This window comes from Oryctolagus cuniculus, chromosome 1 (genome assembly GCF_051225735.1).
Source record: "Oryctolagus cuniculus isolate XC-2025 breed Fujian yellow rabbit chromosome 1, ASM5122573v1, whole genome shotgun sequence".
Classification (NCBI taxonomy): Eukaryota; Metazoa; Chordata; class Mammalia; order Lagomorpha; family Leporidae; genus Oryctolagus; species Oryctolagus cuniculus.
In genome coordinates, this window is record NC_142867.1 from 1,388,711 (window position 1) to 1,415,472 (window position 26,762).

Sequence of the window (26,762 nt, forward strand, 5' to 3'; positions counted from 1 at the left end):
GAGACCCTGGGGGACCCTGAGCCCACTGAGACCCTGGGGGGCCCTGAGACCACTGAGACCGTGGGGGACCCCGAGCCCAGTGAGATCGGGGGGGCCCTGAGCCCAGTGAGACCCTGGGGGGAGCCTTGAGACCACGGAGACCCTGGGGGACCCTGAGCCCATTGAGACCCTGGGGGGCCCTGAGCCCACTGAGACCCTGGGGGACCCCGAGCCCACTGAGGACGGCCTGAGCCCACTGAGACCCGGGGGGGGGCCTTGAGCCCACCAAGACCCCAAGAGGGAGACCCCAAGAGGGCCCTGAGTTCACTGGGACCCCAGGGCGGGCCCTGAGCCCACTGAGGCTCTGGGGAGGGAGGGAGACCCCCTGAGGCCTGAGGGGCGGCTGTGACACCTTTGGACCCTGGACCGCGCTCAGGCCCCAGGGAAGGGGGGGTCTCTATGCCTCCCCTGGCCCCTCCAGCCTCTGCTGCAGCCCCACTGGGGTCTCTGCTCACCCTCAGCAGGGCAGCCGGAGGAGGCCTGAGCCGTCTGTCCCACTGCAGGGTGTCCTGGGGGGCAGAGGCCAGGGTGGTGCAGGGACTACAGAACGCTTTGGGGCCCCGAGTCGCCCCAGGATCCGAGTGCCCGGGCAGGGGTCTGGGCGGCGGCTGGGAGGGGGGCAGCCCCCAGGCCAGGGGGTACCTGCAGGGAACAGTGGCTGCCGAGGGCTCTAACCAGGCCCCTCCTGCTTCTGGCCCTTGTTCTGAGAGGGGGCTGTGCTTCCTGCCCCCACCCCGTGCCGGCCTGGGGGCTGAGGGGACCAGGGGGACGTACGGCAGGGACCCAGCTCCGACAGTGCCCAGGAGGGACCTGGGATCACGGTGGGGAGACAGGCAGGGGCAGCAGGAAGAGGGTGGGGCCGAGAGTGCACCTGCGGTCCCCATGCTTTGTCCCTGGGCTCAGGGGCTGCACTTGAGCAGGGAGGGGCCTCTTGCTTCACTCCCCCCCACACACACCCCAGGCCACTCGTGGCGTCCCAGGGACAGGGGCCTGGGGCCTCACGCTGGTGGACTGACGTGGAAATTGGTCAGGCAGGGCGGGGTCGGGGGAGCTCGCTGTCCTGGAGCCCTGGGCCCCCAGCTGCGAGCGGGCCCCGGCTCCGGCCGGCAGACCGCTCATTAAGGCCCTAATGACCCCTGCGTGAGCAAGAGGTGCTGACGGCCAGTGCAGGGAAATGGGCCAGAAACTGCAGGCTCAGCCCGGGCCGGCCACCTGCCGATCCCCTGCGGCCCTAATGGGCAGGGCGGGGGGCAGGGGAGACGGGCCGAGGACCATATAAAGCGCCCAGCCCTGCGGGACCTGCTGCACTCCGAGGTGACCAGCAGACAGGTCTGTGCCCTCGGGCCGGCCGGGACCCTGCACGGGGCGGGGGCATGCGGGTGGGTGCCTCCCTTGCTTTGGGGTTCAGCCAGCCTGTATCCTCCTGTCTCCCAGGTCATCAGCTCTGCACCATGGCTCCCTGGCCGCGCCTCCTGCCCCTGCTGGCCCTGCTGGTCCTCTGCAGACCAGATCCTGCCCAGGCCTTCGTCAACCAGCACCTGTGCGGCTCTCACCTGGTGGAGGCGCTGTACCTGGTGTGCGGGGAGCGCGGCTTTTTCTACACACCCAAGTCCCGCCGCGAGGTGGAGGAGCTGCAGGGTGAGCTCACACATGTGCAGGGCGGGCGGGCCTCCCCTCCCTGCCCCTCACGCACACACACATACGCACAGAGGCTCCCCGGGCGCGTCCTGGGGTCTAGCTCAGCGTTTGGGCCGAGCAGGCTCAGCTTCGAGTCCCGGCCACGGCCCCGAGGCCCACACGAGCTGCCCCCGGGGGCTGGCGTCCCCCTGCCCGCTACAGATCAGGGAGGACCCAGGCCTGGGTGTTGTGGGTCGGCCCCGGCCCCTCGAGCGGAGTGGGGGGAGAGGGCCGGGGTCCGGCCCCCCGGGGGGCTCCCCGAGGCTGGGGGCCCTGCTGAGCGCCGTCTTGTTCTCTCCCGGGCAGTGGGGCAGGCGGAGCTGGGCGGGGGCCCCGGCGCGGGCGGCCTGCAGCCCTCGGCGCTGGAGCTGGCCCTGCAGAAGCGCGGCATCGTGGAGCAGTGTTGCACCAGCATCTGCTCGCTCTACCAGCTGGAGAACTACTGCAACTAGGGGTGCCCCCCGCCCACCCCTGCCCGCGCCCCCCACGCCCCCCGCCCGCGCCCCCACCCAATAAACCCCTCCACGCGCCGCTAGTGTGCTGTGTGTCTGTGTCCCGCTCTCTGCAAGGTCCCCAAGCTTCCTCCTGGTTCATGGCCTCCAATCGCCCACTGCCCCAGGGGCCTGGGGTGCTGCCTGGGGAGGCTGGGCCATGCACGGTGACTGACAGCTGACTCCCCCTCAGGCCCCAGCGAAGTGTTGGTGGGGGAGAGAACATTCCAGAAACTTCTCCCACTTGGCATCAAGAGCTCTATTTTTCAGAGCTGTTTTCCGTGGCCCCTGTCGGGGGAGGAGGCTGCGCCGGGCAGGGGTCCCCTGGGGCCGGGATCAGCAAGGGGCAGGAGGCTGCGAGGGTGACCCTGGGTGCCACCTGCTGCCCCTGCACTGGACATCCCCAGCACACCTCCACCCCCACCCTAGCCCACAGCAGACACCCAAGGGACCAGCTAGGACGCGGCAGGGAGTAGTGAGGCCCCATGGCCCAGCAAGCACAGGGGGCAGGTTGAGGGCCCCCCACAGGCCTGGGTGGGCGGCCTGGGACCCTGCTGCACTGTCAGGGTCTCCTCCCCCCAGCTCGGCACTGGCAGGGGCCCTCAGGGCTCACAGGCCCTAGGACATGGCCGCCACCCTGGGTCTCGCTCCCAGGGGTCCTGGCACAAAGCCCACTCCTCATCACTGGGCAGCTCTGGTGGGCACCGGCCTGGAACCGACCGGCAGGCGCGTGAGGGCCCGGACGCTGCCAGGCTGGCTGCAGCTCCAGGGGTCAGTGGGTGACCCTGGTCACCCCAAGGCTTGGCTGGCCTACCGGCCATCTGGGCCAAGCCAGCCTGCACCTCTGCTCTAAGCTCTTCCTGAGTAGGGACCCGGGGTCACTGGGTCCCTCCCCTGGTCCTCGGGACCCCTCTGGGTCACCCCCTGCCCGTGCGTCCATGGGTACCTCAGCCAAAAGGCGGTGCCGGGGCCCCAGTAGGCCCCGCCCCTGCAGCGGGGGCCAGGGCTGGGCAGGTGGGTGGACGGCTGGACACTGGACCCGGAAGAGGAGGGGAGCAGGCGGCCGGGCCCAGCCACTGCCGTCCATGGGAACGCTCGGCCAGTCCTGTGCGCTTGGGCACAGGCAGGGGCTGCAGCCAGAGCAGAGGTACGTGCGCTGCCCGGCCCCTGAGGGCTGGGACAAGGTCATGGGCGGGTACGGGGGGACAAGCTGGTGCCACCCCAAGGCACCGGCACCCTCCCTTGGGGGCTGGAGGACAGGAGTGTGGGGGAGCAGCTGCACCCCGGGGCTGGGCTGGAGGGGCCGTCCCGACCTCACGCCCACCCAGTGCCACAGTTCCTGGTGGTCAGGGTCCTGGGGTGGCCACCCAAGGGGCAGGAGCGTCTCTGACCACCCTGGGGAGAGCCAGGCTTGGTGAACGGCCGTCATCCCTCCACACGGGGTGGGGGAGCCGCTCTCTCCGGCCCCCACCTTTCAGGAGGAACGGCTGCCCAGGGTGCCCTGGGCCAGCCTCCTGACCACACCAGCTGGGCCCAGGCTGGGCAGTGGGCACTCCCGGAGCCCCCGGTCAGCTGGCATGCAGACCCCGGCCGCCCCTCCCCAGCCTGCAGCCCCCTGGGCCCGGCCTCCTCCTGCCAGAGAGACTCTGGTGGTCGTCAGCTGCTTCCGAACTGTGGGCCAGTGGGGCTGAGAGAGCAGCTGCTGCCCAGGGCCCCCAGGTCCCCCCGGGCGGCCCACACCCACGTCCCAAGCAGTGGCCGCTCCAGCTTCCCGTGGGCCTACTCATGTTTCTGGGGATGGGGGAGGGGGAGCAGACCTTGAACCAGGACCTGGTGCGGGGTGCACAGCACGTGCCCACACGTGTGTCCAGGATGACGGCCTCCAGGCTGGCTCCCTGGGTTGCGTCTGCTCCTGGCACGGAGACACTGGCATCTCCCTGGCCCCTGGGCACTATTTGCCTTCTCTGGTCAGAGGCAAATATTTACTGTCCTCACCACTGTCCAGGCCCAAGCAGGCCTTGAGGGGCATGAGACGTGGATGGGGGGATGGGGTGGAGGGCTCGGGGCTGCAGAGGTCGGCCCCCTGCCTTTGTGGACCCCACAATCCAGTGTGGTCCAGCCCTGTGGTGAGCGAGCCTGCCCCGGGCCTGGTGGCTTCTTTGCCGAGGTGGCCGTGGACGAGGTCAGGCCCAATGCCAGCAGCATCTGTCTCCAGCCAGGCTGTGGGAGTCGGGGAGACCCCAGGGGGATCTGTCCAGCTCAGCCCCCAAGGGGTGGCTAAGAGCTGCTATTCACAGACGTGACCAGCAGAGGGCGCCAAAGTCTCACTTTTGAAGCTCTCCAGCACCCAACCCAAGCGCTGGCTGTGTGGGGCTGCTCTCCCACTCCTGGCCTCCGAGACCCCTGGGGGTCTCAGGACCGCCCTCCGTGGCCAGCCTCTCAGGGGGCAGGCCCCATGGGGACAGGTGGATGGAAGTCCCCAGTCTCTAATTCGCTGAGGCCTTCAACTAGAGGCTGACTCAGTATGGGAGACCCCCTACCCCATTACAGCCGAGGGGACCCCGGGCTGAAGGCTGGGGCAGGGAGCTTGTGGGTCACCCAGTCCAGGGGTCCCTCACCCTGCCAGAGCTGCAGTGGCTGCCGTAGCCCCCATTCTTATAGGAGGTGGGGTCTTTGGGGGCTGGGGTTTCTGGGCCCAGGAAGCCCCAGCCGGGCTCCAGCTTCGTGAGGCCTTGGTCTGTCCCATGTCCACTTCCTGCCCAGTGGGCAGAGCAGAGCGAGGTCAGTTCCGGAAAGAATGGGGTGGGGGCCGTCGGGGATGTGGGACCCCCGGGAACAAGAGGCCCAGGACGGCCTAGGACCCAGCCTACACCCCCTCCTGCCGATGGCTCTGCCAGAGCGGAGCTGGTGGGAGGAGACCCCACCCCACCTTGGACCCCACTTCCTGACCATCTCAGCCCAGCCCGGCCTCCCTGGGGCTGCCACAGCTGCGGGGGGCCTGGCTCAGCAGGCAGCGGGGGCCCTGCGGGAGCAGGTGCTGGGCCCACCCCACACTGTGGCACCTGGCAGCCTGACCACCTCCAGGTCCCAAGAGCACCTCGGGAGGGCGTGGTGGGCAGCAGGTGGGGGCGGGGCTTCCTCGCCTCCCAGAGGAGGGGGCTGCTCCCCAGCGGGGCCCAGCTGTGGGAAAGGAGGGGCGGGGAGGGGGAGCAGGAGGGAGGAGCTGGGGACTGAGGGACAGGAGCAGGCAGGCAGGGAGGCTGCCTGGAGGAGGCGTCCCACCGCTGTGTGGATCACCTGGGCGAGCGGCCACCGCAGCCAGCCCACAGGGCACTGGCCGGCCCCAGCTGACCGGTCTGCACGGCCACTGCAGCAGGGGCTGACGGGGGCAGATGGCAGGGCGTCCACTCTGGCCAGCACAGGGCTGAGAGCTGAGGGCTGCGCCACCCACCTGCCCGGGGGGCCCTGCACGCTCAGCCTCCTGCCTCGTGCCCACCCCCGGGGCCACTGCCCTGCCCTTCTGCCGGGTCACACGTGTCCACAGGAACCCTAGAGCTGCACCCACAGGTGTGCTGCCTGTGTGCACCCCTCAGCCAAGGCCACGAGACTCAGGTCTGCAGAGACAGCCCAAGGCGGGGCTGGGAGGGGTGGCGAGGACAGAAACCCCTGCTCAGGCTCTGCCCCCTCCCCCCAGGTTTGCAAATCCATGCTGGCAGGGCGGGGCTGGGAACTTGCGCCTTCGGCTGTCTGCATCTGCCACTCCCTGGGGAGTTCATCTCCTGGGGACAGGGTCCTGCGCCTGGTGCTGCTCATTCAGGCCTCGCAGGCAGGAGGCAGCAGGTGCACCTCCCGTGGGTGTGGCCCTCGGGTACCTAAGGGGGGAGCACAGCCCGGGGCCTGAGCACAGGGGCCTCCTGGCGCGGATGGAGGAGGATGAGGTCAGCCGGCCACAGGTGCTCTGGAGTGGACAGCAAGGCGAGGGGCAAGTGGGGGCGGCCCCCTGTCCCCGAGCCTCCAGAAGCCCCGGCCCTGTAGCCCAGGCCTCTGCCCTGAGGTCTCATCCCTGCCCACAGGCCACGTGCCCTCTGGAAACTTCAGAGCCCCCACGGGGGTGCCGATTAAGTAGCCATCGGGGGTACATGAGAAGAGAATGTTCCGGAGCCCGCAGCTGAGCGGTTGCAGGACGGTTTCACGCGGGGCTGCCCCCTACGTCTCGGTGTCTAGCCTTGGCTGACCCCAGAGGGACCCCAAAGCGGGGTGGGGGGGTAGTGACAGAGAATCCAGGTGCACCTGCAGTCTGTGGCTGCACTTCCCACAAGTGGCCACCAGGTGTCAGGCTCGGGCCAGGTTTGCAAATCCGCGTTGGCAGGGCGGGGCTGGGAACCTGCCCGCGAACCAGGTTGCGCCCACAGCGCAGGGGTCTTGGGGACCCCGCCTCTGCCCGGAGACCCTCACGTTCTGCCCCCTGGTCTCGCAGGACACCAAACAGAATACAGCTCCCTCCCTGGGGGGAAGGTAGCGGCTTCAGGAAAGCAGCTGTGGTTTGGGGGTACCCCCCACCCCAGGCCCCTGGGACAGGAAGACACACAGAGGGGGAGGGGTTCCCTCAGTGCCCACCTGGTAGATCTGAAATGCCAGGACAGAGCCAAGCGCGAGGGCGCACAATCCACCTGTATCCCCCACCCTCAGGGCCCCTCCAATTGCAGCTCCAGTGCACCTGCTGTAATTCCAGATTTTGCCACCAGGTGTCAGCACGCGGCTGCTCCAGCGAGCAAGAGGCAGGCTTGGTCCTGGGGATTCCTGGAGCGCTCAGTTCTGTGCTGCGTTGGTGCAAATCCACACAGATGGGGTTCTGCTGTGTGGTGTCCCTCACTGGTGCTGGTGCACCCCAGTTTCTGTGCCTCCCACGTGTGTTTCCTGTAGGCCACTTGCCCCCACCCCGTGGAAAATCCCCAGAATGCCTTGTGGGGGCCACAGCCCACACACCCCAGGTCCTGCCCCAGTGGCTCCGTGGCTTCAGCCAAGGTGGAGGATGTGAGCCACGGGCTGCATAAGTCCCACAGAATCTCTGGGTCTGAACCTACCAGGATGGCCACAGGTGGGGCTTGGGAGTCCATAAATCCACAGAAGCTAGTATTTTGTTTTAAATATTTATTTATTTGAAAGGAAGAGTTACAGAGAGAGGGAGAGATATAGAGAAATCTTCCACCTGCTGGATCACTCCATAAATGGGCACAGTGGCCAGATCAAAGCCAGGAGCCTGGAACTCCCACATGAGTGCAGGGGTCCAAGTACTTGGCCCATTGTTCACTGCTTTCCCAGGGGTGCTAGCAGGGAGCAGGGTTAGGAGTGGACAAGCGCTATGCCACCACACCAGCCCCCAGGACTAATTTTTAAGTTGATAATTTTGTATGGCCTAAGCATGACGCTACAAATATCCAAATGGCCCATGGCAGAAAAAATAAAACAAAAAGTCTCCCAGCCCCAGGCACAAGCACGCAGGGTCCCAAGTTCCTGACAGAATGAAGTGGAGATGCGAGTCCAGTCCAGGGTGGAGCTGGTGTTCAAGCTACAAGTTTGGGGGTGGGAGGCCCCGTATCTGCAAAAGTTTGCTCTGGGGGAAGTGGGCAGCTTCCCCTGCATACCCATAGCTCCCTGCTTCCTGCATCTGGGGCCTGGGGCCATCCCTCCCCCTCCCTGGCCAAGTTGTCCCCCAAGGGGACAGTGCAGCGGCTCCTTGTTACTGGGCATCTTGCAATGGCCACTAGGGGTCTGCACCTGCTGCACCCTCACTCTCCTCCCCACGCCCCAGGCCTGACGCTGGTCTTCATGTCCCTGCAGTCCACTCCTCCAGAAGCCCAGTGTGGGACTCCCACCTGCCCTTGTGCAAGGGGATGGCTCCATGTCCCCTGAGTCCTGTCTGGGACACCTGCCCCTTTGGCCTGATTGGGGTCTCCCTCAAGTCTGTCCCCTGTTCTACCTGGTGGCCATCAATCCCTCTAGTTAAGAATGGGAGTCTAAGCAGGGGCTTGAATAACAAAAGGGACAGTGGAATCCCAGCCCAGGCTGGTAAGCTGGGCCAGGCACACGCACGGGGTGGTGGGGTGCAGGGGTACTGGGGTGCAAGGGTCCTGGGGTGTAGGGGTGCAGGGATGCAGGGTTAGGGGTGCAGGGGTGCAGGGATGCATGGTGTGCTGGGGTGCAGAGGTGTAGGGGTGCTGGGGGTACTGAGGTGATGGGGTGCAGGGTTGCTGGGGTGCAGGGGATACTGGGGTGATGGGGTGCAGGGGGTGCTGGCTCTCTGGGAGCTGCCTATGTCTTTGCTCTCCCCCCTTGCTCTCCCTGCAGGCTAGGGGAAGAGGCTTCCACTTCCTGGGGGGAGGGGATTCAGTCCCATTGGGTGGTGTTTGGTCTGAGCCCTCCCTGGCCACTGACAGCCCTGTGTGCATGTCTCATGGCAGCCCAGTCATTCCTGAAAGGCTGTGAACCCAACTGTCTTCCTACCCGGGAGTGCTGGTGCATGCCCACTTGCCCAGCATCTGGGCACCTTGCACCATGTGGACTGCAGGGGGCCAGGTTGGACGTGGCTGGCAAGCTTGCTGGTTCCCTGCTGGGCACTCTGCTGTGCAGAATGGGCAGCCATAACGGTTCTGTGCCACCATTGCACTGGCAGCACACAAAAAGTGATTTTTTTTCTGCTTATTCTCGAACCCGGCTTTTTTTCTGCTTAGTCCCGCCCCCATTTTACCAGTGCCACGCCCACAGACATTCCAGGGTATCAAGTGACTGTCACGTGCCACTCTGTGAGGCCCCACCCCCCCACCCCCCCACAGAGTCCCCTCCTCCTATCTAACACAGTGTTTCCGGTTGGTGCCCACACCCACACATGCCTTTCTGGTGGGTGAGGGGTGGGCCCAGCCTCCACCCCCTAGGGCACAGTGCCCTGGTGTAGGGTAGGGCCACAGCCAGCTGTCCCAGCACTCCTAAGTTGGTGCGGAGTTCCCCAAATTTGGAGGGGCCCGGGGACAGGCATGGAGGGGACGAGGAGGTGAGGGGACAAAACCGTCACTTCGGCTGGCATCCGAGTAGTTGCTGAGCCAGGTGGCAGACAGGCCGTCCCACTGACCGGGCCCCCTGATCATGCACTCGCTCAAAATCCCCTTCCTCATCTCTCCAGCCTCAGCCTCGTCCCCTGCCGCCTCCTCCTCGGCGCCAGCCCAGCTGGAGGGTCCAGGCACTGCGGCCAGAGTACCCCCTGCTTTGGAGGCGCCTGCTAACACTGGCCCAGCCGGCGGGTCATCGTCTGGGCAGTTTCGGCAGAGAGTCTTGGGCACCAGCGACTCCCCGGTCCTCTTCATCCACCGCCCAGGAGCTGCGGGAACTACGCAGCGACTAGAGTACAGGTGAGGGGCTCACCTTCCTGGGCACCCCCATGTGTGTGAGACTTGTGTGCCTACCCACGGTGGGGCTGGGGCAACTGCCAGGGTCCTGGTCCCGGAGAGAAGGGAAGAACCCCTGCTGCAGGAGACCCAGGCATGGTGGAGAAAATGAGTGGGGAGCAACGGGGGTCCTCATTTGGAGGGAGGGGGCTGTGCCCAGCCAGAGGAGCCACCAGGCAGATGGGGAGGGGTGGGGGCTGCCCTGCCTTCCTGAGGGGGAGCCCCTCGGCTGTCTTGGGGAATGTGAGAGGAAGGGTTTTTCTGTGTGTCAAGTTTCCCCTTGCTGCACCCCACCCACCAAGTCCCAAAGACAAACAGGAGGCTGTGCAGCCGGGCTGGAGCCCAGGCTTTCTAGAGCAGGTTGGTATTGGTGGGTTTTTTTATGTGTCTTATAAACCATCTGAAACGTAACACTGCCCATTGCCACGGTGCCCCCCACCCCGTGTTCCGCCGCTGCTCCCTGGGGAGTGTATTCATGTGTGCCCGGTGCTACCCTGCAGGCTTGGACCCCCCCCCACTGTGTCCTACACGGTGCAGTGGGGAGGGGGCTCAGGTCCCCGGGAGGCCCAGCCACCCCCACCCTCAGCTGTCCCTTATTTCTGCCAGGCCCTCCTCGCTCCCGTCCAAGGGTGGATGGCTGTGGTGCGGAGACGGAGACTTTGCTGCCTAGGGCCATGGTCCCTCCCAGCAGGCCCTGTGTGTGGGGCCCTGGCCCAGTGCTCTTGGCAGAAGCCCACCCCCCAAGTAGGCAGGGGTCTTGGCACTGGCACCTTCCCAGACATGGCTGCCAGGAAATCTGGCCCCACAAGGGCTTCTGAACCTTCTGTCCCTCCTGTGTCATTTGGAAAGGGGCAGCCAGGCAGCAGCAGGAGCAAGAGGGGGCCCGAGCCCTGGCAAGGTGACCCGTGGCCCCCTCCCCCACTGAGCAGTCGGGAGCGAGCCCTGGGGCTGTGCGAGTGTGGTCATCTCAGAGGCACCTTTGTGTTTTCCCTAGGGGCCGAATAGTCACAGCTGAGCTTGTGCGTGAGGAGGCGGATTCCAGCCCGGAGCCCCAAGGCCCGGCATCTCCCCCCGCTCAGCCCCCAGTCCAGCCAGTGCCCCCACTGGAGACCCCGCAGGCCAGGGCCACCCGAGAGCCCAGCCCTGAGGTGAGCTGCTGTGGCCTGTGGCCCAGGCGTCCCCACTCCCAGAACTGAAGCCGGCAGCCAGCCCCCGTCCCAGCCCTCAAGAGGTAAGCGTGTCCCGTCTGGCAGGGCACAGGTGTCCACAGCAAACCAGGAGGCATGCAGGGGTCTTTGGCCCACACAATTTGGGCTCCCCCATTTAACAAGGGGCCAGCCCAGACTGAGAGACTGGGGGCAAATTCAGTCCCGGGGTCGGCGTTGGCGTCCTTAGCAGGGTGCTCCTGTGTCTCTTCCCCGGGGGCTCTGGGGTGGGCACGGCGGGTTCCACGTCGCCTCTGCGGTGTCCCAGGTCCTCAGAGGGGGGCTCCTGGGAGAGGAACAAGAGCCAAGCTGTCAGGGCGCGAGCAGCCTGGCATGGAGATGGACGCTGAGGGAGGAGGACGGCAGCAGGGGGAGGGGAAGAGCCCCCCCAGCTGGGCTGGAATCCGAGCGCCCAGGGGAGCTGGGCTCAGCTGGGAGTGTGAGGCCGGGGCCACCCTGCCAGGCTGCAGGGCTGTGGGGCCTCAGGCCAGTGGCCTGGCCCCTCTGTGTAAGTGGAAAGGGTGAGGCTGCAGTCACACTTCCGCCGTGTTCTGGAAGCCTTGGGGTCTCCTGTGGGTCAGTGCGTGGGGTGGGGGCAGCTGGAAGGGCCTGGGCCACAGCTGCCATGGACCCGCGTGGCTGGGCAGGTGCACTGGACAGACACTGGGTTGGGGGAGCGGAGGCTCTGGGTACTGGGCAGCAGGGTTCAGGGGGTGTGGGCCTGAGTCCTGGGGCCTGACCCGCCAGGGACAGGGACCCCACGCCAGGCCTCCCGTGGAGCCTGTCGGAGGCAGGTGTCCCCGTCCAGGCTGCTGTGCCCACCCAACAGAAACCACACATGTTCTTCCCCAAGTGGCTTTAGTTCAGACACATGGTGAAACTGAAACCCCAGGGAGCCCAGCCTGGGTCCTGCCCTCCCCTGGCGCCCCCACCCCAGCCCGTACCTACTTGGCTTTCTGTTTTATTGATCGGCCCTGGGAGGCTCCTGCTGCAGCGCCTTGGTGGTTCCGATTCAGGCCGTCGGTGCGGGGAAGTCCCAGGGGCACGTCCCTCCCGCCACGCGGAGCCCGCGTGCGCCCCTGAGGCCGGCGCCCCGCGAGGGGCGCATGAGAGGCACGAGGGGACCCTCGGAGGAGGTCGGAGCAGGGTTTGCACAATGCTGGGCTGGGCCCCAGGGGGCGGGGGAGCGGCCAACTCCGAGGCTGCGCTGCTGGGGTTGGAAATGCGGGGACGAGAAGGCCCCACCACCGGGCAGGGCAGGGCAGCCGGCTGCGGCTGTGGGCCCGGGGTGCGGGCCGGGCTCGGCGAGGGCGGTCGGGCTCCCAGGCACCTTCTGGCCGGGCTTGGGGGCTGCACAGGGCTGGGGCAGGCCTCCCAAGTTGCCTTCGCTGGGAGCTGAAATTCCTGGTGCGCAGCCCCAGCTCCCCGGGAGACCCCAGCCCCTCCACATCCCGGGGCTTTGGGGAGAACCCTGACCACCTCGGGGGGCCGGAAGTAGGGGGAAGGTCAGGCAGTGGGGGAGAGCCCAGCCAGCTCGTCCTTGGCTGGGGGCGCGGCCTGGCCGAGGGGCTTTTTGAGCCTTAGGGTGACCCGGAACCGCCCCAGCCTCCCGCCAGCCCCTCCAGCCGCACTTGTGACTAAATAAGGCCAGGGCCCAACAGGCGGCACCGCCTGCGCGCCCCCCACCCGCTGGCCCGCCCTGGCAGGGGCCCAGCAGTGCCCTGGAGGCTGGGCTGTGGGCACTCCAAGGTGACCTCAGCCATCTTCCTACCTTGCTCTGTCCAGGCGCATGGCAGGGCTGGGCAGAAAGCAGCGGCAGGGTCCCCAGACGGCTCCCAACCGGAGAAAACCCCACCAAGGCCCTGAAACAGGGGTCTTGGCCCAACGCGCCGTCCACGTGGGGCTTGGGGAAGGTGGGATAGTGCCCGGGGCAGGGGGGCCTCTGTCCAGCAGCCAGCTCAGGGACCCTGGGCGGGAGGGAGAGGGGCTGGGGCTGGGGTCTGGGCCACAGGCAGGCGGGCGCCTCTTCCCCGCTCCCCACCCCACATCTACAGGTCCCCCTTGGGGTGGGCAAGGGCCCAGGCTCCCTCCCCTGCTCCAGGCTCACCCCAGGCGGGCGGGAGGGCCAGAAAGCCAGGGAGTCAGGGGGAGCCGGCAGAGCTGGGGCAGGGGGAAGGGGGCGGCGGTGGGTGGGGGGAGCTGGGCCAGATGTTCTTGGAATGGGTCTCGGGGTGATTGATGCCGACTGGAATTCGGAGGGGGAACATTCCCCACGTGCCTTGTGCTCTGGGTGGAGAATGGGCTGGTTTTCATGCTGGTGTTGGGTGTGCATATGTGTGTGTGTGTGTGTGTGTGTACGTGGGGGGGGGGGTGTCTCCCTGTCTTGCCCAGCTCATGTGAAGGAGCTATCCCAGCCCTGCCCGGGTCCCCACACCTGTCCAGCAGCATTAACCCCTGCCTCCCCAGAGTGTCAGGCCCCAAGACAACCCCACACTGGAGTGAGGGTGCTGACAATATTGCCCACCGGTACCTGCCCCAGGACCCCCTCCCCACCATTCGGCTGCCCCTCCTGGCGGCCCCACACCCCGCAGGCCCCCTGGGGCTGCCGCTTCACACCCAAAAATGCCTGCTGCAGAGCCTTTGGCCTTAGTTGCCAGCAGCCGCCGCCCCGCCGCCCCGGGGCGCGCTAGCAAAGCGGCTCCTCCCTAACATCGGAAAACAGAAAACGAAAGGAGGACCCCCGCCAGTCCAGCCACCTGCAGTCCCCCTCGCCTCTCTCGCCCCCCACCCCCGTTTTCCTCCTGTTCTCCTCATTCCGGCCCTTCTTCCACGTTACCAACAGAAAATTGGTTTCGTCGCTATTTGGGGGCTGGCGAAGGCCGGCGCGGCGCGCGCGCGCAGCGCCCGCACGGGCTGGGGGCGGCCGCCGGGGGTGCCCCGGGCCCCCAGGCCGAGCCAGGGAGGAGCCTGCCCCCGGCGGCGGCCCGGCCGCGGCTTCGCCTAGGCTCGCAGCGCGGAAGCGCGTGGGGCGCAGTGGCGGCGGGGAGCCCGCGGGCGTCCTCGGCGGCGGCCGGGCGGGCGGCCGACAGCCCCTGAGCCCCTGGAGCGGCGCCCCGGCCGCTCCCGGGCGGCCCCAGCGCAGGCCGATTCGGCTCCGGCCGCCGCCAGGGAAGCGCTCTCGGTGGCGAGGAGGGCGGACGAAGGGAAAGCCGGGTGGAGCCGCCCGCGCACTCTCCGGGAGCCGCCGCAGCCGCGCCAGTAGCTCGCGTCCCCCGGGAGGGCGCCGCTGCTCCTCGGGCGAGGCCCCGGGCGCGGGCGCGGTGGGTGCCGGCGGCCCGCACTTCCCCGGCCGCGGGCACTTGGTTTCCCCAGGGTAGCGCGGCATCTTCGGGCCCCCTCCAGCTCCAAACACAGACACGTACATGTATCCGTATTTTTTTTTCCGGGGTAATGGTGAGCCTTGTTTCCAGGTCGCCCACACACATTGAGTGTTTTTACAGGTCCCCAAAATGTTTTGGACATTTATTTCTACACACTTAAAACACACACGCACCCGGCTCCCTCCCCCTGCCCCAAGAAACCCCCCGGATTTAAACCCTGCGGCTGGTTTTTGCTGGGCCCCAGCTCCCACGGTGCAGCCGACTCCCAACCCCGCTAAGACTTAAACAACAACCCTTAGCCGGCCAGTTCGGCTAACTCCTCAAATCTCGCTGAGGGCTTCTCTGGCATTTGGGGATTGTCTCCCCAAATTCTGGGTCGTAACTCCAGGATATCTTGGGCTCACCAAGGCCCATTCTGACCCTCTGGGCCCTGCTCCCCAGGCGCACCACAGCTTGGGGCACTGTCCACACATCTCCCCGTGCCAGCCGGGTGCTCTGTCACACTCTGGGCTCCAGGTCGGAGAACCCACCGAGCAGGCTTCCCGGGACCCTGCTCCACGCAGGTATCCGTGCAGCCTGTGCAGCCCCTTTCTGAACTGTGAGCACACAGAGGACAATGTCCCCCACGGTCCCCAAGACTCAGGGAGCGCTCCCCCTGCCCTCCCCGCCGGGGGTCACCACAGTCATTCCCACCCAGGGTTCTAGAAGCTTCCCGGCCGCTCGCAGCCTCTTTAAAATGCACCTTGTGTTCCCGGCGGCCGGAGCACCGGGCAGTTGCACTTTAAGCGCCGGTGACCCAGGGTTCCCAGGCTGTCCCCAGATCCCACACGGTCTCCACGTGCTCGGGGGCGCGTGGTGCACAAGTGGACAGAGCCACCTTCTCGAATCAGGCTCCGGGGTCAGGGTCTGAGGCCCCACAGCAGGACATTTTGAATCTATAAAAATGCCCCCAGCTCCACTGTCTCCCGGATGAGAACCTGGGCTTCCGAAAACTCGGAAGGGAATCCCTCCTGTGTGTCCGTGCTGAGGGCTCGGGACCAGGTCACTGGCGTAGCCCTAGGGGCAGAGAGGTGCGGGGTCCCTGTCACTCACCCACACCGACACCGGGCTCCAGGAACGCTTCTCACAGGCACGCTGCACACAACTCCGTGGACATTCGAACTCCAGGCCCTAGAACCTAAAACCGTTCACCACCCCCGGAAACTTAACATTTTCCTGGGGACTCCCAGTCCCAGCCCTCAAAAAGAAATTGAGATTTTTTTTTCTCACAAAACAATTGAGCTTTTATTGAGCACTGATTTATAAGTCTCCTGTCTGTATGACCCCCACCCAAATCCCCTGAAACTGAGGCAAGGTTGCGTGGGCCCCAAGGCACACTGGAAAATCTTGCTGGGTCCCAGGCACTAAAGACCTGGGTCCCACAAACGCCCCAGCTGCTAACCAGTTTCCACAAGACGCAGGCACCAGCGATTTCGCACAGCCCCCAAGCGTAGGGTGTGTTCCCCCAGGGCCCCCAAGTGCAGAGGCTGCCCAGGGGGGCCAGATCGGACTTTTCCTTTCTCAAGAAAAATAAACTAACTGAAGTCTTTCTGAGAACTGAAATGCTGAAGGACGCTGGTTTTCTGTCCGGGTCCCAGCCTGTGTCCCCCAGAATTTAGACCCCTTGTGAAACACACAGCTGGGCTTCCTAACACCCATGCAAGTCGTGACCCCCACTTCCCCGCAGGAAGGCGCTGGGGTCCCCAAAGTGTGGCGTTGTTTGTCCTGTCCCAGGCTTTGCCTGCTCGGCAACGTGCGCCTACCTTCAGGTGGAGAATTTTCCTTTGGTTCAACCAAAAAGCCCACCCCCACCCCCGCGTCGGCCTGGGGTTTCCTAGGTGCCCCCCCAAGCCCAGCGGCCTTGCTGATCACGATGCCCCCGGGCGGGGGCAGCGGGGAGGGGGTCGCACTGCAGACTCGGATCCCAGTGTCCCCGGCGGGCGGGCGGGCGGAGGCAGCCTGGAGCCGCTGGCTTCCTCCCTCAACGTGGCCGCCCAGGAGGGTCGAATTTTGTAACTGATCCCGGTTCCCACAGTAAGCCGAGTCCCTGCCGGCCCCCCTATTCGGGACACCCGCTCGCTGTCCCGCAAATCACGCAGGGTCGGGAACCGCGACCCTGAAACGTGGGCATTGTTCCCGGCGCGCGGCGCGCACTGGCCGCGGGGCCACTCCGCATCTCCTTCGAAGCCCCCGCGGCGGCTGGGACTTGGGGATTTTTTTCCCTCGTGCTCCCCAAGCCCAGTCGGGGCGACAGCGAGCGCGGGGCCAGTGCGTTCCCCGCGTGCGGTAACACAACTGGGCCTTGCCCCCAATTCCCCCCAAATTTGGGCATTGTCCCCGGGACTTCCAGCGGACTGGGCGTTGCCCGCGGACACTGGGGACTGCCCCCGGGGTCCTGCTCACCTTCAGCCGCGTCCACCGCCCGCCACACAGCGCTCACCCGTCCTCGGCCCCGGCTCCTCCGGCAGCCCGCAGCCCCTCGCACGGTGAGCTCCCCGCCGCCTCCGCGGCCCCGACCCGCGCCCGCCGCGGTCCCTAAGCGGGCGGCCACTGTGGAGGCCCACGCGGGGCGCGGGGATCGGCTGCGGGCCGGTCGCTCGGCGGCGACCGCGCTCCCGCAAGCGGCCCGCCCCGAAACCCGCGCCACTCTCGTTGGCCCTTTGGCAAGGACTCCGGGAGTGGGGAAGGCAGCCCGGAGTCCCCGCCGCGGGGCCCGAGGCGCTCCTCGCCCCGGAGGCACGGCGCCTGCAGCCTGCCGGGCTGGGGATGTGGAGAGGCGCGCGCCGAGCGCGGGCCCAGTGATTGATGGTGGAGCGAGGGCGCGAGCGGGGCGCGGGTTTCCGCCGCCGGCGGCCCCTTCCCTCTGCAGGGCGCGCGCCGCAGGGGCTGCGGGGGGCGGGAGAGGTCGCGGGGTTGGAGAGTGCCTTTGACCTGAGGATCTCGGCGGCGCAGCCTAATGCGGTCCACACTCGCCAGGAGCCATGGTTCCCCTAGACCCCCAAATTATCGTGGTAGCCCCCCGGGGCTGAGCCCACGGCGGCGCAAGTCCATGGCACCGAGAACGCGGGGGCCATTATCCGGCTGCTCTGGGTGGGCCCCGAGGGCGAGTCGCTCAGACGCACGCCGCAGAGCTCGGCCGTGCAGGTAGGACTCCTGCCACGTTTCTCGGGGCCCCCGGGTCTGACCCGGATTTTCCGCGCGGCTGGGCGGCTTCCCCGGCGCCCCGCACCTGGCGGCCGCTGCCGGGGCTCCGAGCTCCCGCGCGGCACCTGGGGGCGCTCGGGATCCGGCTGCCGCTCTGGACGCTGCGCGGACCGCTCCGCCCGCCCGGGCAGGTGGTGGCCGCGCGCTCTGGCAGGCACCTCCCCGCCCCTGAAGTCCCCCGCGGGGACCCCCGGCTGGGCGCCGAGTCACCTGCTTCCGAGGGCCCCTAGGGCGCGCCCGCTGTCTGAGACCCCCGCCGCCGCCAAGGCCAGGGCGAGGGCCCGGGGTGCCAGCCAGCGCAAGGCACTGTCGCACCCCGGAAACCCGGCACGGGCCCCCCGAATTCTCTGAAAAGGAGTCTAGCGATTTCGCCCGCATTCGGCGCCTCCCCGCCCCCTCCCCACCACCCAGGGCCTGGTCCCCGCATACCCCGCGGGCGTCCCTCCCCTCCCCCAACGTCGCCCCCGGGGGCTCCGGGGGCCCCCCAGCCCGCGTTCCCCGCGTTGGCTCGAGTTGCGGGGGCGGTCCAGGGGCGGGGCGAGGGCCCCGCGGGCGCCCATTGGCGCGGGCGCGCGGCCAGCGGGGCCCGAGCGGGCGCCGAGCCGCGGGGCGGCGGGCTATAAGAGCCGGGTGTTGGCGCCCCCAGTTCGCCTGCTCTCCGGCGGAGCTGCGTGAGGCCAGGCCGGCCCCCGGCCCCCCCCTTCCGGCCGCCCCCGCCTCCTGGCCCACGCCCGCCCGCGCTCGGCCCGCCAGCGCCTCCATCCGGGCTGGCGGCCCCGCGTCGACGCCGTCCGCCGACTTGCTGCTGACTCCCGCCTCGGGCGCCGTCGGCGGGGCCGCGCTCCGCCGGGCCTGCGGACCCCCAGCCGCCGCCGCGTCCATCTACCTCAACGCCCGTCCCGCTTCGCCGCAGGCGGCGGCCCCCCCCGCAGGCAGTCCGGCACGCAGGCCGCCGGCGTTGTCATCTCCCCGCGCTGCCCCTCCCTGCCCTCCCCCGGCGTGCAGCCCGCGGGCCGCTCTCCGTCCACGCTGCGCCCCGAGCGGCCCCGGCGCCGCCACCGCCGCCTTCCCCTGTGAGGCCCGGGCTCACGACGGCCGAGGGCTCCGTCGGCCCACACCGAGCTGGGTGCCCGCGCGCCCCGGGAACCTTCTCTACTCCGCCCCCCCGTCGCACCGCCCCCGGACCCCCGACGTGGCGCCCTTTCCTCTGCTTCTCTTTGCACCCCTCCCCTCCTCTGCCTCTCGCCCCGGGCCCCCCGACTTCGCCCGCTGCCTCTCCTGCGCTCCCTCCCGCCCCCACCCCGCACCCGAGCCTCGACGCCCGCCCCCCTCTCCAGCCCGCCCCCCCACCGGCGCCTGCCCACGTGGGAGGCTTTTCTGTTCTGTTTCTCTCGTCGCTGTCCTCGTCCCGCTGTCCGCCTGCCCGCCTCTCGCTGTCCCATCTCCCTCTCTGCCCTCTCTTCGGCCCCCCCCAGCTCTCGTTCACCCTGTCTCTCTCTCTGTCTCTGTCCCCCCCTGTCCTGAGTACAACAGCTGACCTCAGTTCCCGACGCCCTTTCCCCCCCGAAAAGTGCGACATCTGGCCCGCCCCAGCCCGAAGACGGCCCGTCCTCCCCCGACGACACGCGCAGTCCCGCCCCCCGCGGAGCCATCCCCCCGCCAGGCCCCGCCGCGCATTCGGCCCCGGCGGCGCGGCCCGAGCGGCGCTGGCAGAGGAGTGCCCGGCAGGAGGGCCCACGCCCGCTGCTCGGTCTGCCACACGCAGCAGGAAGGTGGGCGGCAGCGTCCTCGGCTTCCAGGTAAGCGGGCGCCGCGCTGGGGCGGGTGCGGGCCTGGGGGAGCGCGCACGGGCGACTTCCTGGTCGGCGAGCGCGCGCGCCCGTGTCTGTGTGTGTGTGTCGTGTGTGTGTGTGTGTGTGTGTGTGTCTGTGTGCGTGTGTGTGTGCGCGCGGGATGTGGCTGCAAAGGCGCGAGCCGGGCCGGGCGCGTCCCGTCCCCCCACCCCCACCCCGGGGTGCTGCGTGATGGGGAGGGGGCGCAGAGTCGCGAAGCCCGCCCACCTTGGTATGTGGACGCGGTGCCAGCGAGACCCGGAGAGGGCGGCTGGGTGGGCGGGGCCGTGATAGAGCCCCCGCCCCCGGCGCACACCCCCGTGCTCAGTCCCCAACATTCCAGCCTGGGATCTGGGGAGAGGGGCCGGTCCGAGGTTCAGAAGCGCTCAGAGGGGTGGCCGCGGCCCCTGCCCTCGCATGGAAGTTTCCACACAAGGGGGGTGGAAAGATGCCCCCCCCCGCATTGCCTTGTGCAGAGATGGGCTGGGGGGGCAGGAGGAGTGCCCCCCACCCCCACAGACTGTACTTCCCCGAGGGGTGGTCTGGGCTGGCGGTCGGGGCACGCGCGAAAAGAAACTGGCTGCGGGGAGGGAGGGGGCGGGAGCAAAGGGGGCAGGGGGAGTGGTCAGCGGCGAGAGGGGTGGGGGGTAGGGTGGAGCCCGGGCTGGGAGGAGCCGACTCAGACATAAAAGCCGAGGCACTGACCCGCTTGCAAGCTGGACACTGGCTTCTCCCCGGAGAGAGACTTCCAGCCTCCTCCTCTGCTCCTTCTCCGGCCAGTCAGCCTTCTGTCCAGCTGCAGGTAACCCGGGCTGCCTACCAAGCCAGGACCCCTGCTGCCACCGGGCTCCAGCCTGCCGGGCTGCCCCTGCAGAAGACCGGCGGGCTTGGGCCTCCAGCCCCGGCAGCCCGGCCTGCGCCTCTCTCTGCGCCTCATCCTCTGCCCTGCCCTGCCTCTGCCCTCCCACCTGGTCCCCTGCCTCCCTCACCTGCTGGCCCTCTGCTTCCCTCCTCGTTCAGCCTCCGGGGGCTTTGTTGGGGTGGGGGTGGGGGCCTTACCTGTTCCGCAGCTCAGCGTGCCTCCTGTCCAGTCCCCGTGCCGCTGCCTGCTGGTGGCCTGGGCGCCGGCTCCGGCTGCAGAGTGCTTTGGCTGGTGGAAGGGACGGCCGGGGCAGTGGGACCGAGCTGCCCCCCGGGACTGGCGACAGCGTGGCCGGGGGCGGTGGGGCGGTGGCCGGGGAGGAGAAGCATCGAGGTGTGCCTTCGCTACCCGCTGCCCTGCGGAGAGCTTGGTGCCACCGTGTTTCTTTCGTGCCCGTCACATGATCGATGGCATCGCCTGCCTCCTGGGCTGGCTGCACCTTGGGCCGCTGGCTGTGCTGTCCCCAGCCTCCAGTCCCGAGGCAGCCAGGGTTAACCCTTGCCATAGCAGGCGCTGCAGCCATGCGGTGTCTGGAGGGGGTGTGTCCTGGGGTCCAGTGCTCCCTTGGCCGGCGGTGCCGGGGCGGGCAGGTGGGCGGTGGTCACGGAGGCACTCTGAGGGTCCCTGGCTCCGGCGGGTGTGCTTCTGGTTTCTGGTGTGTGTTGGGGGTGCCTGGGCCGTTGTGTGGGGCTGCCGTGTTCGCCACTGGGGACCTCCGTCAGAGCTTTGGGTCCAGTAAAAGAGAAGGAAAAAACGCGGTGGGGGCAGGGAGGGAGGCAGGGGGGAGGAGGTGTTGGCCCAGCAGGACCTGCCCGTGGCTGTGTGTGTTGGTGGTCCTCCTGGAGCCCCCTGCTCAGCTGGGGGAGGGTAAGGGCACTGGTCCTCATGGATGCTGGTACTCCGTGGTGGGGTGGGGCTCTCTGCCATCTTGGCCAGTGCCTGCCAGTGGTGACACCCCACCCCCGTGATGTCATAGGACAGGCCAGGTGCAGCACTGGCCCCTGTGGCGTGGGTGTGGCTGACCCCCACCACCGAAGGCAGGGGCCCTCTCGCTCTCCAGGCGCCCGGCTCACCCGGCTCCTTCCACCTTCCAGCAGGTACCAATGGGGCTGCCCATGGGGAAGTCGATGCCGGTGCTCCTCACTTTCTTGGCCTTTGCCTTGTGCTGCATTGCTGCTTACCGCCCCAGTGAGACCCTGTGTGGCGGGGAGCTGGTGGACACCCTCCAGTTTGTGTGTGGGGACCGCGGCTTCTACTTCAGTGAGTAGCTGGCAGGGGCCCCCGGGCGGGTGGGGGTGGACGCTCCCGCCCGAGCTCTGAGGCTGGGCCCTGGGCTTGCGGAACACCTGCTGCGGGCTCTCACCTCCTCAGCCTCCCCCGCAGAGGGGCCCGCAGGGGGGGCGGGGGCGGGGGGAGGGTGCCCCCCAGACGCAGGGGTGGGGGTGGGGCCCGCCTTGTTTTGACAAGGCGCGTGTGCCCTGGGTGGGGGATCCGATTGGTTTTTTTTTGGTGGGCGGTGAGGGGGGAGGTGCGGCGGGGGTTGCCTTGACTGTCATTCTCGCTTCCCTCTTGACCTCGGGGCCTGGGGACCAGCCCGGGGTGGGGTGCGGTGGGGGCTGGCGCCGCCCCCTGGCTCTGGCCGTGTGGCCTCTTCCTCTGCAGCTCCTACCTGTCCGCCCGCCCGGGAAATGTGCTCACGGGCTGTGAACGCGTTTCAGGGCCTCTCTCTGAAAAGTGCTCCTGCCGCTGGACGCTGTCCTGCCTGTCCTGCCTCTCCCCCCGCCTCCCTCTCGCCTGCCTCCTCTGGGGACCAGACGTGGCTCTGCAGGCCCCTAGACCAGGGAGCAGCTGCCCTGCACGGGCCTCCCCACGGCCGGCCGGGACCCCGTGACGGGGCGCCCTCTCCCGCCCCCCCCCCACGCCTGCCCCTGGCGAAGCCACCTCGACTGTCCTCCAGCGGAGCCTGGGACCCGAGCGAGCGTGCAGTGCCGTGGGGGAGAGGGGGAAGACGGGAGAAGAGAAGAGAGTGGCTTCATGGTCTCCTCACTCCTCCCCTCCCGTCTTGTCTTCTCCTGCCCTGTCCTCTCTGTCCTCCCTGGCTGCAGGACGCGTGGGGCCCCTCTGGGCTCCCAGGTCGTGCTGGGTCAGAGTGCCGAGTCCACCCTGCTGTCCCCGTGCTGGGCCCAACTCAGCCCCCACCCCCTGCCACGCTTTCTTCCCACCGCCTGCTGTGGCACCCCAGGGCGAGCGCCTGCTTTCAGGCTGGGGGCCAGGAGGCACCAGAGACCGGGGCTGGCCCCTCTCCCCCCTCCTCTGTCCATCTCCTTTCTGGAGTTCTCACTTCTCCCTCGCCTCTGCAGGGTGACCTGGCCGGGGGCCTTCCCGGGTGGGGGGCGGGGCGGGGCGGGGCGGGCGCCCGGTGCTGAAGCTGGCTCTGTCTCCGCCCTGTGGGACTTCCAGGCAGGCCGGCGAGCCGTGTGAACCGCCGCAGCCGTGGCATTGTGGAGGAATGCTGCTTCCGCAGCTGCGACCTGGCCCTCCTCGAGACCTACTGTGCCACCCCCGCCAAGTCCGAGAGGGACGTGTCCAACTCTCTGACGACCGTGCTTCCGGTGAGGCCCGGGGACGCCGGGGACGAGGCCGGGGGGCGTGGGGGCGTGCGGCCGGGGCTCCTGGTGACCACCCCTCCCCCCTGCAGGACAGCCTCCCCGATTACTCCGTGGGCAAGTTATTTCAGCTTGACACCGGGAAGCGGTCGGCTCAGCGCCTGCGCAGAGGTTTGCCTGCCCTCCTGCCTGCCCACCGCGGTCGCCTGCTGGCCAAGGAGCTCGAAGTCTCCAGGGAAGCCAAGCATCACCAGCCCCAGTTCCTGCAGCCAGAAGGCGATGCTGCCCACGGGGCTGCCTCTCCCGAGGCCTCCAGCAATCAGAAGTGAGCCAAATTGTGATGATTCTGCAGCCGGTACCATCACCTGTGACCTCCTCCTGGCCCTCGGACGCCGCCATCCGTCCCTGCCGACTTCTCTCTGACCTGCTCTCGCCTCGGGTTCCTCCCCCTAGGCCCCATGCCCCGCCTCCCCCATCAGGCTACTCCCTGTGCGCCCCCACCATCGGGCCTCGCCGCCAGCACGCCTTCCACACGCGTGCACCCCCAGGTGACCCCAAAATTACTGGCATGAATCAGAAAGAGCAAAAACAATCAGCCCCTAAATTACTCGCATCCACGCAACAGCCCCCTCAAAACTGATTGGCTTCTTAGAAAACACCCCGAAAAGCTAATTAACTTTTTCCTTAAATTGAAAAAAAAATCAATTGGCTGAGTAAACACTAAAAGTAAATTGGCATAAAAGCAATTGGCAAAATAACAATTCGGCACGCCCCCCCCCCCCCACAAATTTCTCTTTCCCTCTGGGTCTTGAGTCCGATTGGCCTGGACTTGGGTCCCTGAACCCAGAAGAGAAAACGGGGGGACCCAGAAGCTCAGCAGCAGGCGCGGCCCCGCCGTGCTGTCTCCCTCCTCGCACCGCCAGCACCCGCTGGCCGTCCCATCTTGGCAGCCGCCCCAACTCGTCCTCTGCCCAGTTTGCCACCTTGAGAGATCTCCACGGAGCTGGAGCTGCAGGGACCCAGTGAGACCCACGGAGGGGGACACGCACGAAAACCGGCGTCCACGCAAACCATCGGCTCAGACGCCCGCGCCCAGGCTCTCAGATCCGCATCTCCACACAGGTACCCGTGCACACGCACGCGCTCCCACACACGCGTGCACACATCTCACACACACGCACCTCACACTCACTCACACTCACACACACCCCATGCGATTCCAGCGAGCAGCCGTAGATCAGGCCTGGGTGCGTCCGTCTGGTGCTCGGAGCCGTTTCGTGGTCTGAGGTCCCCCCCCGCCCCGGTCCCCATTCTGCTGTCCACTGGGCCTGTCTTTGCCCTGCCTTCCCCCGACCACGTCCTCTCCACCTCTTGGAGGAGGGACTGTGCCCGGGGCCAGAGCTGTGGGGTGAACCATCTCCCTGGGATGCACCTGCAGGGGGTGTGTCCCAGGCTCGGGCTGCCCAGTCACCTGCAGAGCCCACCCCAGCCCCACAGCCCCCGAGCGAGGGCCTAGCTGGCCAGCCGGGGCGAGGAAATGAGTTGAAAGGCGAGTACCACCTGCCTGCCGAGTAGCCTGACCTCGAAGTGTGCTCCTGGGAGGAAGATCTCGGGGGCCATCCCCCGACCCGGGCACACCGAGGGACCGTCCTCCCAGTCTCCCGGTGGGGGGACCCTCAGAATTGGGGGCCCCCACCGGGCAACTGGCAGGACGGTGGGGAGTGTGGGAAGTCTGGAGGATTGGAGGGGTGGGTGGGGGGCAGTGGGGGCTGGGTGGGGGGAGCTTGGGTCGAGAGTGGCCCCGGGGAGTTTTCGGTCGGACCAGTCGAGAGAGAGCGGAAGCCTGCAGAATCAGAGAAATCAGGGATCCAAATTCTACGCCAATTGATCTATTTCCCCCCTTTTATTGCTTGGGGCAGTGTTTTCCTTTTTTTTTTTTTTTTTTTTTTTTTTTGATTCCTCCTTAGCTTTTTTGCGCTCGAACATCAAATTAACCCCTTCCCCCGTAACAGGGGAGCAGTGACAAAAGCGAGAGGAACACAAGCAACAAGCGTCGGCCACACCACCGCGTCCTGCTCCCCGCCATTTATCCTCCCCAATTAGACTTTTGTATTGATCTGTCCCTGTCGCTTTGGGTTGGGTTGGGAGTGGAGCCCCCGGGGGGTGCTGGCCGCGGCCCCCCCCGGAGAAGTTATGGGGAGGAGATGGCCGCTACCCGGCCTGGGCTCCGGGGATTGTGGCTGGTCCCCGGGGTTCCTGAGGGGCTGGGGAGGGAGTGTGGCGGGGTCCCCCAGGGGGCTAGGAGGGTGCTCGGAGGTCACCACGATGGGGCCCCCGCTGGCGAGGCCAGCGGGGGGGAAGGGGAAGGAGTGTTGGCTGCAGGTTCCATCCGGCGGGAGCAGGTGGCCGCCTTCCGAGCACCTGGGGGGCCCTCTCCCTCTCCCTCGGTGACAGCTCGCCCACCCCTCAGCGCCCCGTCTCGTCCCCAGGGTGCCCACAGCTCTGCAAGGCGTCCTGGGGTTCGGGCGGGGTGAGGTCGGGAGCAGGGGTGGTCAGGAGGGCTGGGCCCGCAGAGCAGGAGAGCTGCCCCAGTCCGTCCACCGACGCGGCTCGCTCAGGCCTCAGGGCCCACGGGTCTGGCAATGCCGTCACAGCCACCACCACGGCGCCTAGGCCTGCGGCAGGGACTCTGGCGGCTGGAGGTTTACCTCACCCCCACCTGTTTGCCTCCAGTGCGGCCCCCCTGCAGGGCAGTCCGACTAGCAGTCTAGAGACCCGCGACTTCGGGGTCCCAGCGAGAGGCCTGGCTCGACCCTGGGGGCGGTCAGAGCCGGCCACGCAGCACAGAGGGAGTTCTGAGCGAGTGTCCAGAGAGCGGGCCATTCGGAACATTGGCCTTCAGCCCAAAGAGCAAAATGGTCGTGATTGGAGAACCCGCATTGGCCCAAGATCCAAAAGACTTCGAGGCGCCCCAAATTGCCCGCCCGCTCGGCCGGACCCCCACCCCAGTGCTACCTTTCGCCTCGATGGGGTGGGGTGCCCCGGGGGGCTCTCACCAAGCATCCTCTGTGTCCCCAAGTTTGCAGCTCTCCCCTGGGTCGCCTGCCACCCGACCCGGGCCACATGCCTGACCTCCCGTGCCTAGTCACGGCCCTCCATCTTGTCTCCTCCCCGCGTCCCCCCCCCAACAGTGTCTTCAGCAGACCCCCCTCTGGGGTCCTTCCCTTTGCCATCGCCTGAAGACCCCCCACGCGCCCAACACCCTGTGTCACCTGAGCCGCGACGGCCCACCTCCGCGGCCTGTGTTGGCCTCAGCCCGGCCCCTTTAACGCTGATATTTCTGGCAAAATCCAGTGCTTGGGTTTTGTCTTTAACCGATGACGCTCGCAATCCTAATAAAGCATTTAAAATGATTTTCTGGGTCCTCCGCTTTTTCACTTGGGTGCTGGGTTGAGGGGTAGGGGGCGTGGGGTGGGGTGGGGTGGTCTTAGAGCTGGGGGATCTGGGACGGTTTGGGGCATCAGGTCCTCAAAGATGGGTTGCAGTGGGCCCTGGGGGTGCTTTTCCAAAGAAACATCTAAGCCCATGGAATATCCCTAGAAGCTTGTGAACCCTGGCTGGAGTTGGGGGCTCAGGGCTCGCCATGCCTGGGCCAGTGCTCTGCACACACAGACCCCACCCCCACCGCTGGGAAAGGCGGCATTGGAGAAAGCCCTGGTACCCCCTTCCCTCACTCTTAGCTCTGCACCCTCCTGCCAGCAGCTTTCCTTCTGACCTTGGGGGTCCCCGAACTGGGCAGGAAGGTGAGGCTGGCCCCTTCCCCCATCCTCCACCCCAGGCCCATTGAGCAGCCTCACCGTCCCAGCAGGTTTGCGTGTGCTCCCCCCATTATGGGAGAAGGGCTCAGGGTGGGGCTCGGGGAGGCAGG

At 67.5% G+C, this 26,762-nt stretch overlaps 3 protein-coding genes across 6 annotated transcripts; all 3 read left to right on the top strand.

Annotated features, from left to right (window-relative positions):
• The first annotated feature begins 1,295 nt into the window (after window positions 1-1,295).
• On the top strand, window positions 1,296-2,247 carry INS (insulin). 2 transcript variants are annotated; one of them, XM_089327877.1, is made up of 3 exons: window positions 1,296-1,368; window positions 1,474-1,677; window positions 2,023-2,247. In XM_089327877.1, exons 2-3 carry the CDS (start codon window positions 1,491-1,493, stop codon window positions 2,166-2,168), a joined length of 333 nt encoding a protein of 110 aa, XP_089184003.1. In that variant the 5' UTR covers window positions 1,296-1,368; window positions 1,474-1,490; the 3' UTR covers window positions 2,169-2,247.
• Window positions 2,248-9,347: 7,100 nt separating this feature from the next.
• Window positions 9,348-21,460, top strand: LOC149128233 (insulin-like). 2 transcript variants are annotated; one of them, XM_089307002.1, is made up of 3 exons: window positions 9,348-9,610; window positions 10,641-10,877; window positions 21,323-21,460. In XM_089307002.1, exons 1-2 carry the CDS (start codon window positions 9,348-9,350, stop codon window positions 10,840-10,842), a joined length of 465 nt encoding a protein of 154 aa, XP_089163128.1. In that variant the 3' UTR covers window positions 10,843-10,877; window positions 21,323-21,460. The 2 variants fall into 2 exon arrangements, with proteins under 2 accessions (XP_089163128.1, XP_089163139.1); XM_089307013.1 differs by lacking the exon at window positions 21,323-21,460 and adding an exon at window positions 19,046-19,183.
• IGF2 (insulin like growth factor 2) lies at window positions 21,332-26,247 on the top strand. Of its 2 annotated transcripts, none has more exons than XM_089332418.1 (3): window positions 21,332-21,488; window positions 22,680-22,840; window positions 22,927-26,247. In XM_089332418.1, the coding sequence occupies exons 1-3, from the start codon at window positions 21,332-21,334 to the stop codon at window positions 23,161-23,163; spliced, it is 555 nt and encodes a 184-aa protein (XP_089188544.1). In that variant the 3' UTR covers window positions 23,164-26,247. The 2 variants fall into 2 exon arrangements, with proteins under 2 accessions (XP_089188544.1, NP_001164877.1); NM_001171406.1 differs by having other exon boundaries at window positions 22,689-22,840; window positions 22,927-23,163.
• The last annotated feature ends 515 nt before the right edge of the window (window positions 26,248-26,762 follow it).

Bases quoted from the DNA above. Each gene is read 5' to 3' on its own strand.
- LOC149128233 (XM_089307002.1), top strand. From the start codon at position 9,348: ATGCACTCGCTCAAAATCCCCTTCCTCATCTCTCCAGCCTCAGCCTCG. The intron at 9,611-10,640 runs GTGAGGGGCTCA...TGTTTTCCCTAG, and splicing joins ACGCAGCGACTAGAGTACAG to GGGCCGAATAGTCACAGCTG.
- INS (XM_089327877.1), top strand. From the start codon at position 1,491: ATGGCTCCCTGGCCGCGCCTCCTGCCCCTGCTGGCCCTGCTGGTCCTC. The intron at 1,678-2,022 runs GTGAGCTCACAC...TCTCCCGGGCAG, and splicing joins CGAGGTGGAGGAGCTGCAGG to TGGGGCAGGCGGAGCTGGGC.
- IGF2 (XM_089332418.1), top strand. From the start codon at position 21,332: ATGGGGCTGCCCATGGGGAAGTCGATGCCGGTGCTCCTCACTTTCTTG. The intron at 21,489-22,679 runs GTGAGTAGCTGG...TCCGCCCTGTGG, and splicing joins GGACCGCGGCTTCTACTTCA to GACTTCCAGGCAGGCCGGCG. The intron at 22,841-22,926 runs GTGAGGCCCGGG...TCCCCCCTGCAG, and splicing joins CTCTGACGACCGTGCTTCCG to GACAGCCTCCCCGATTACTC.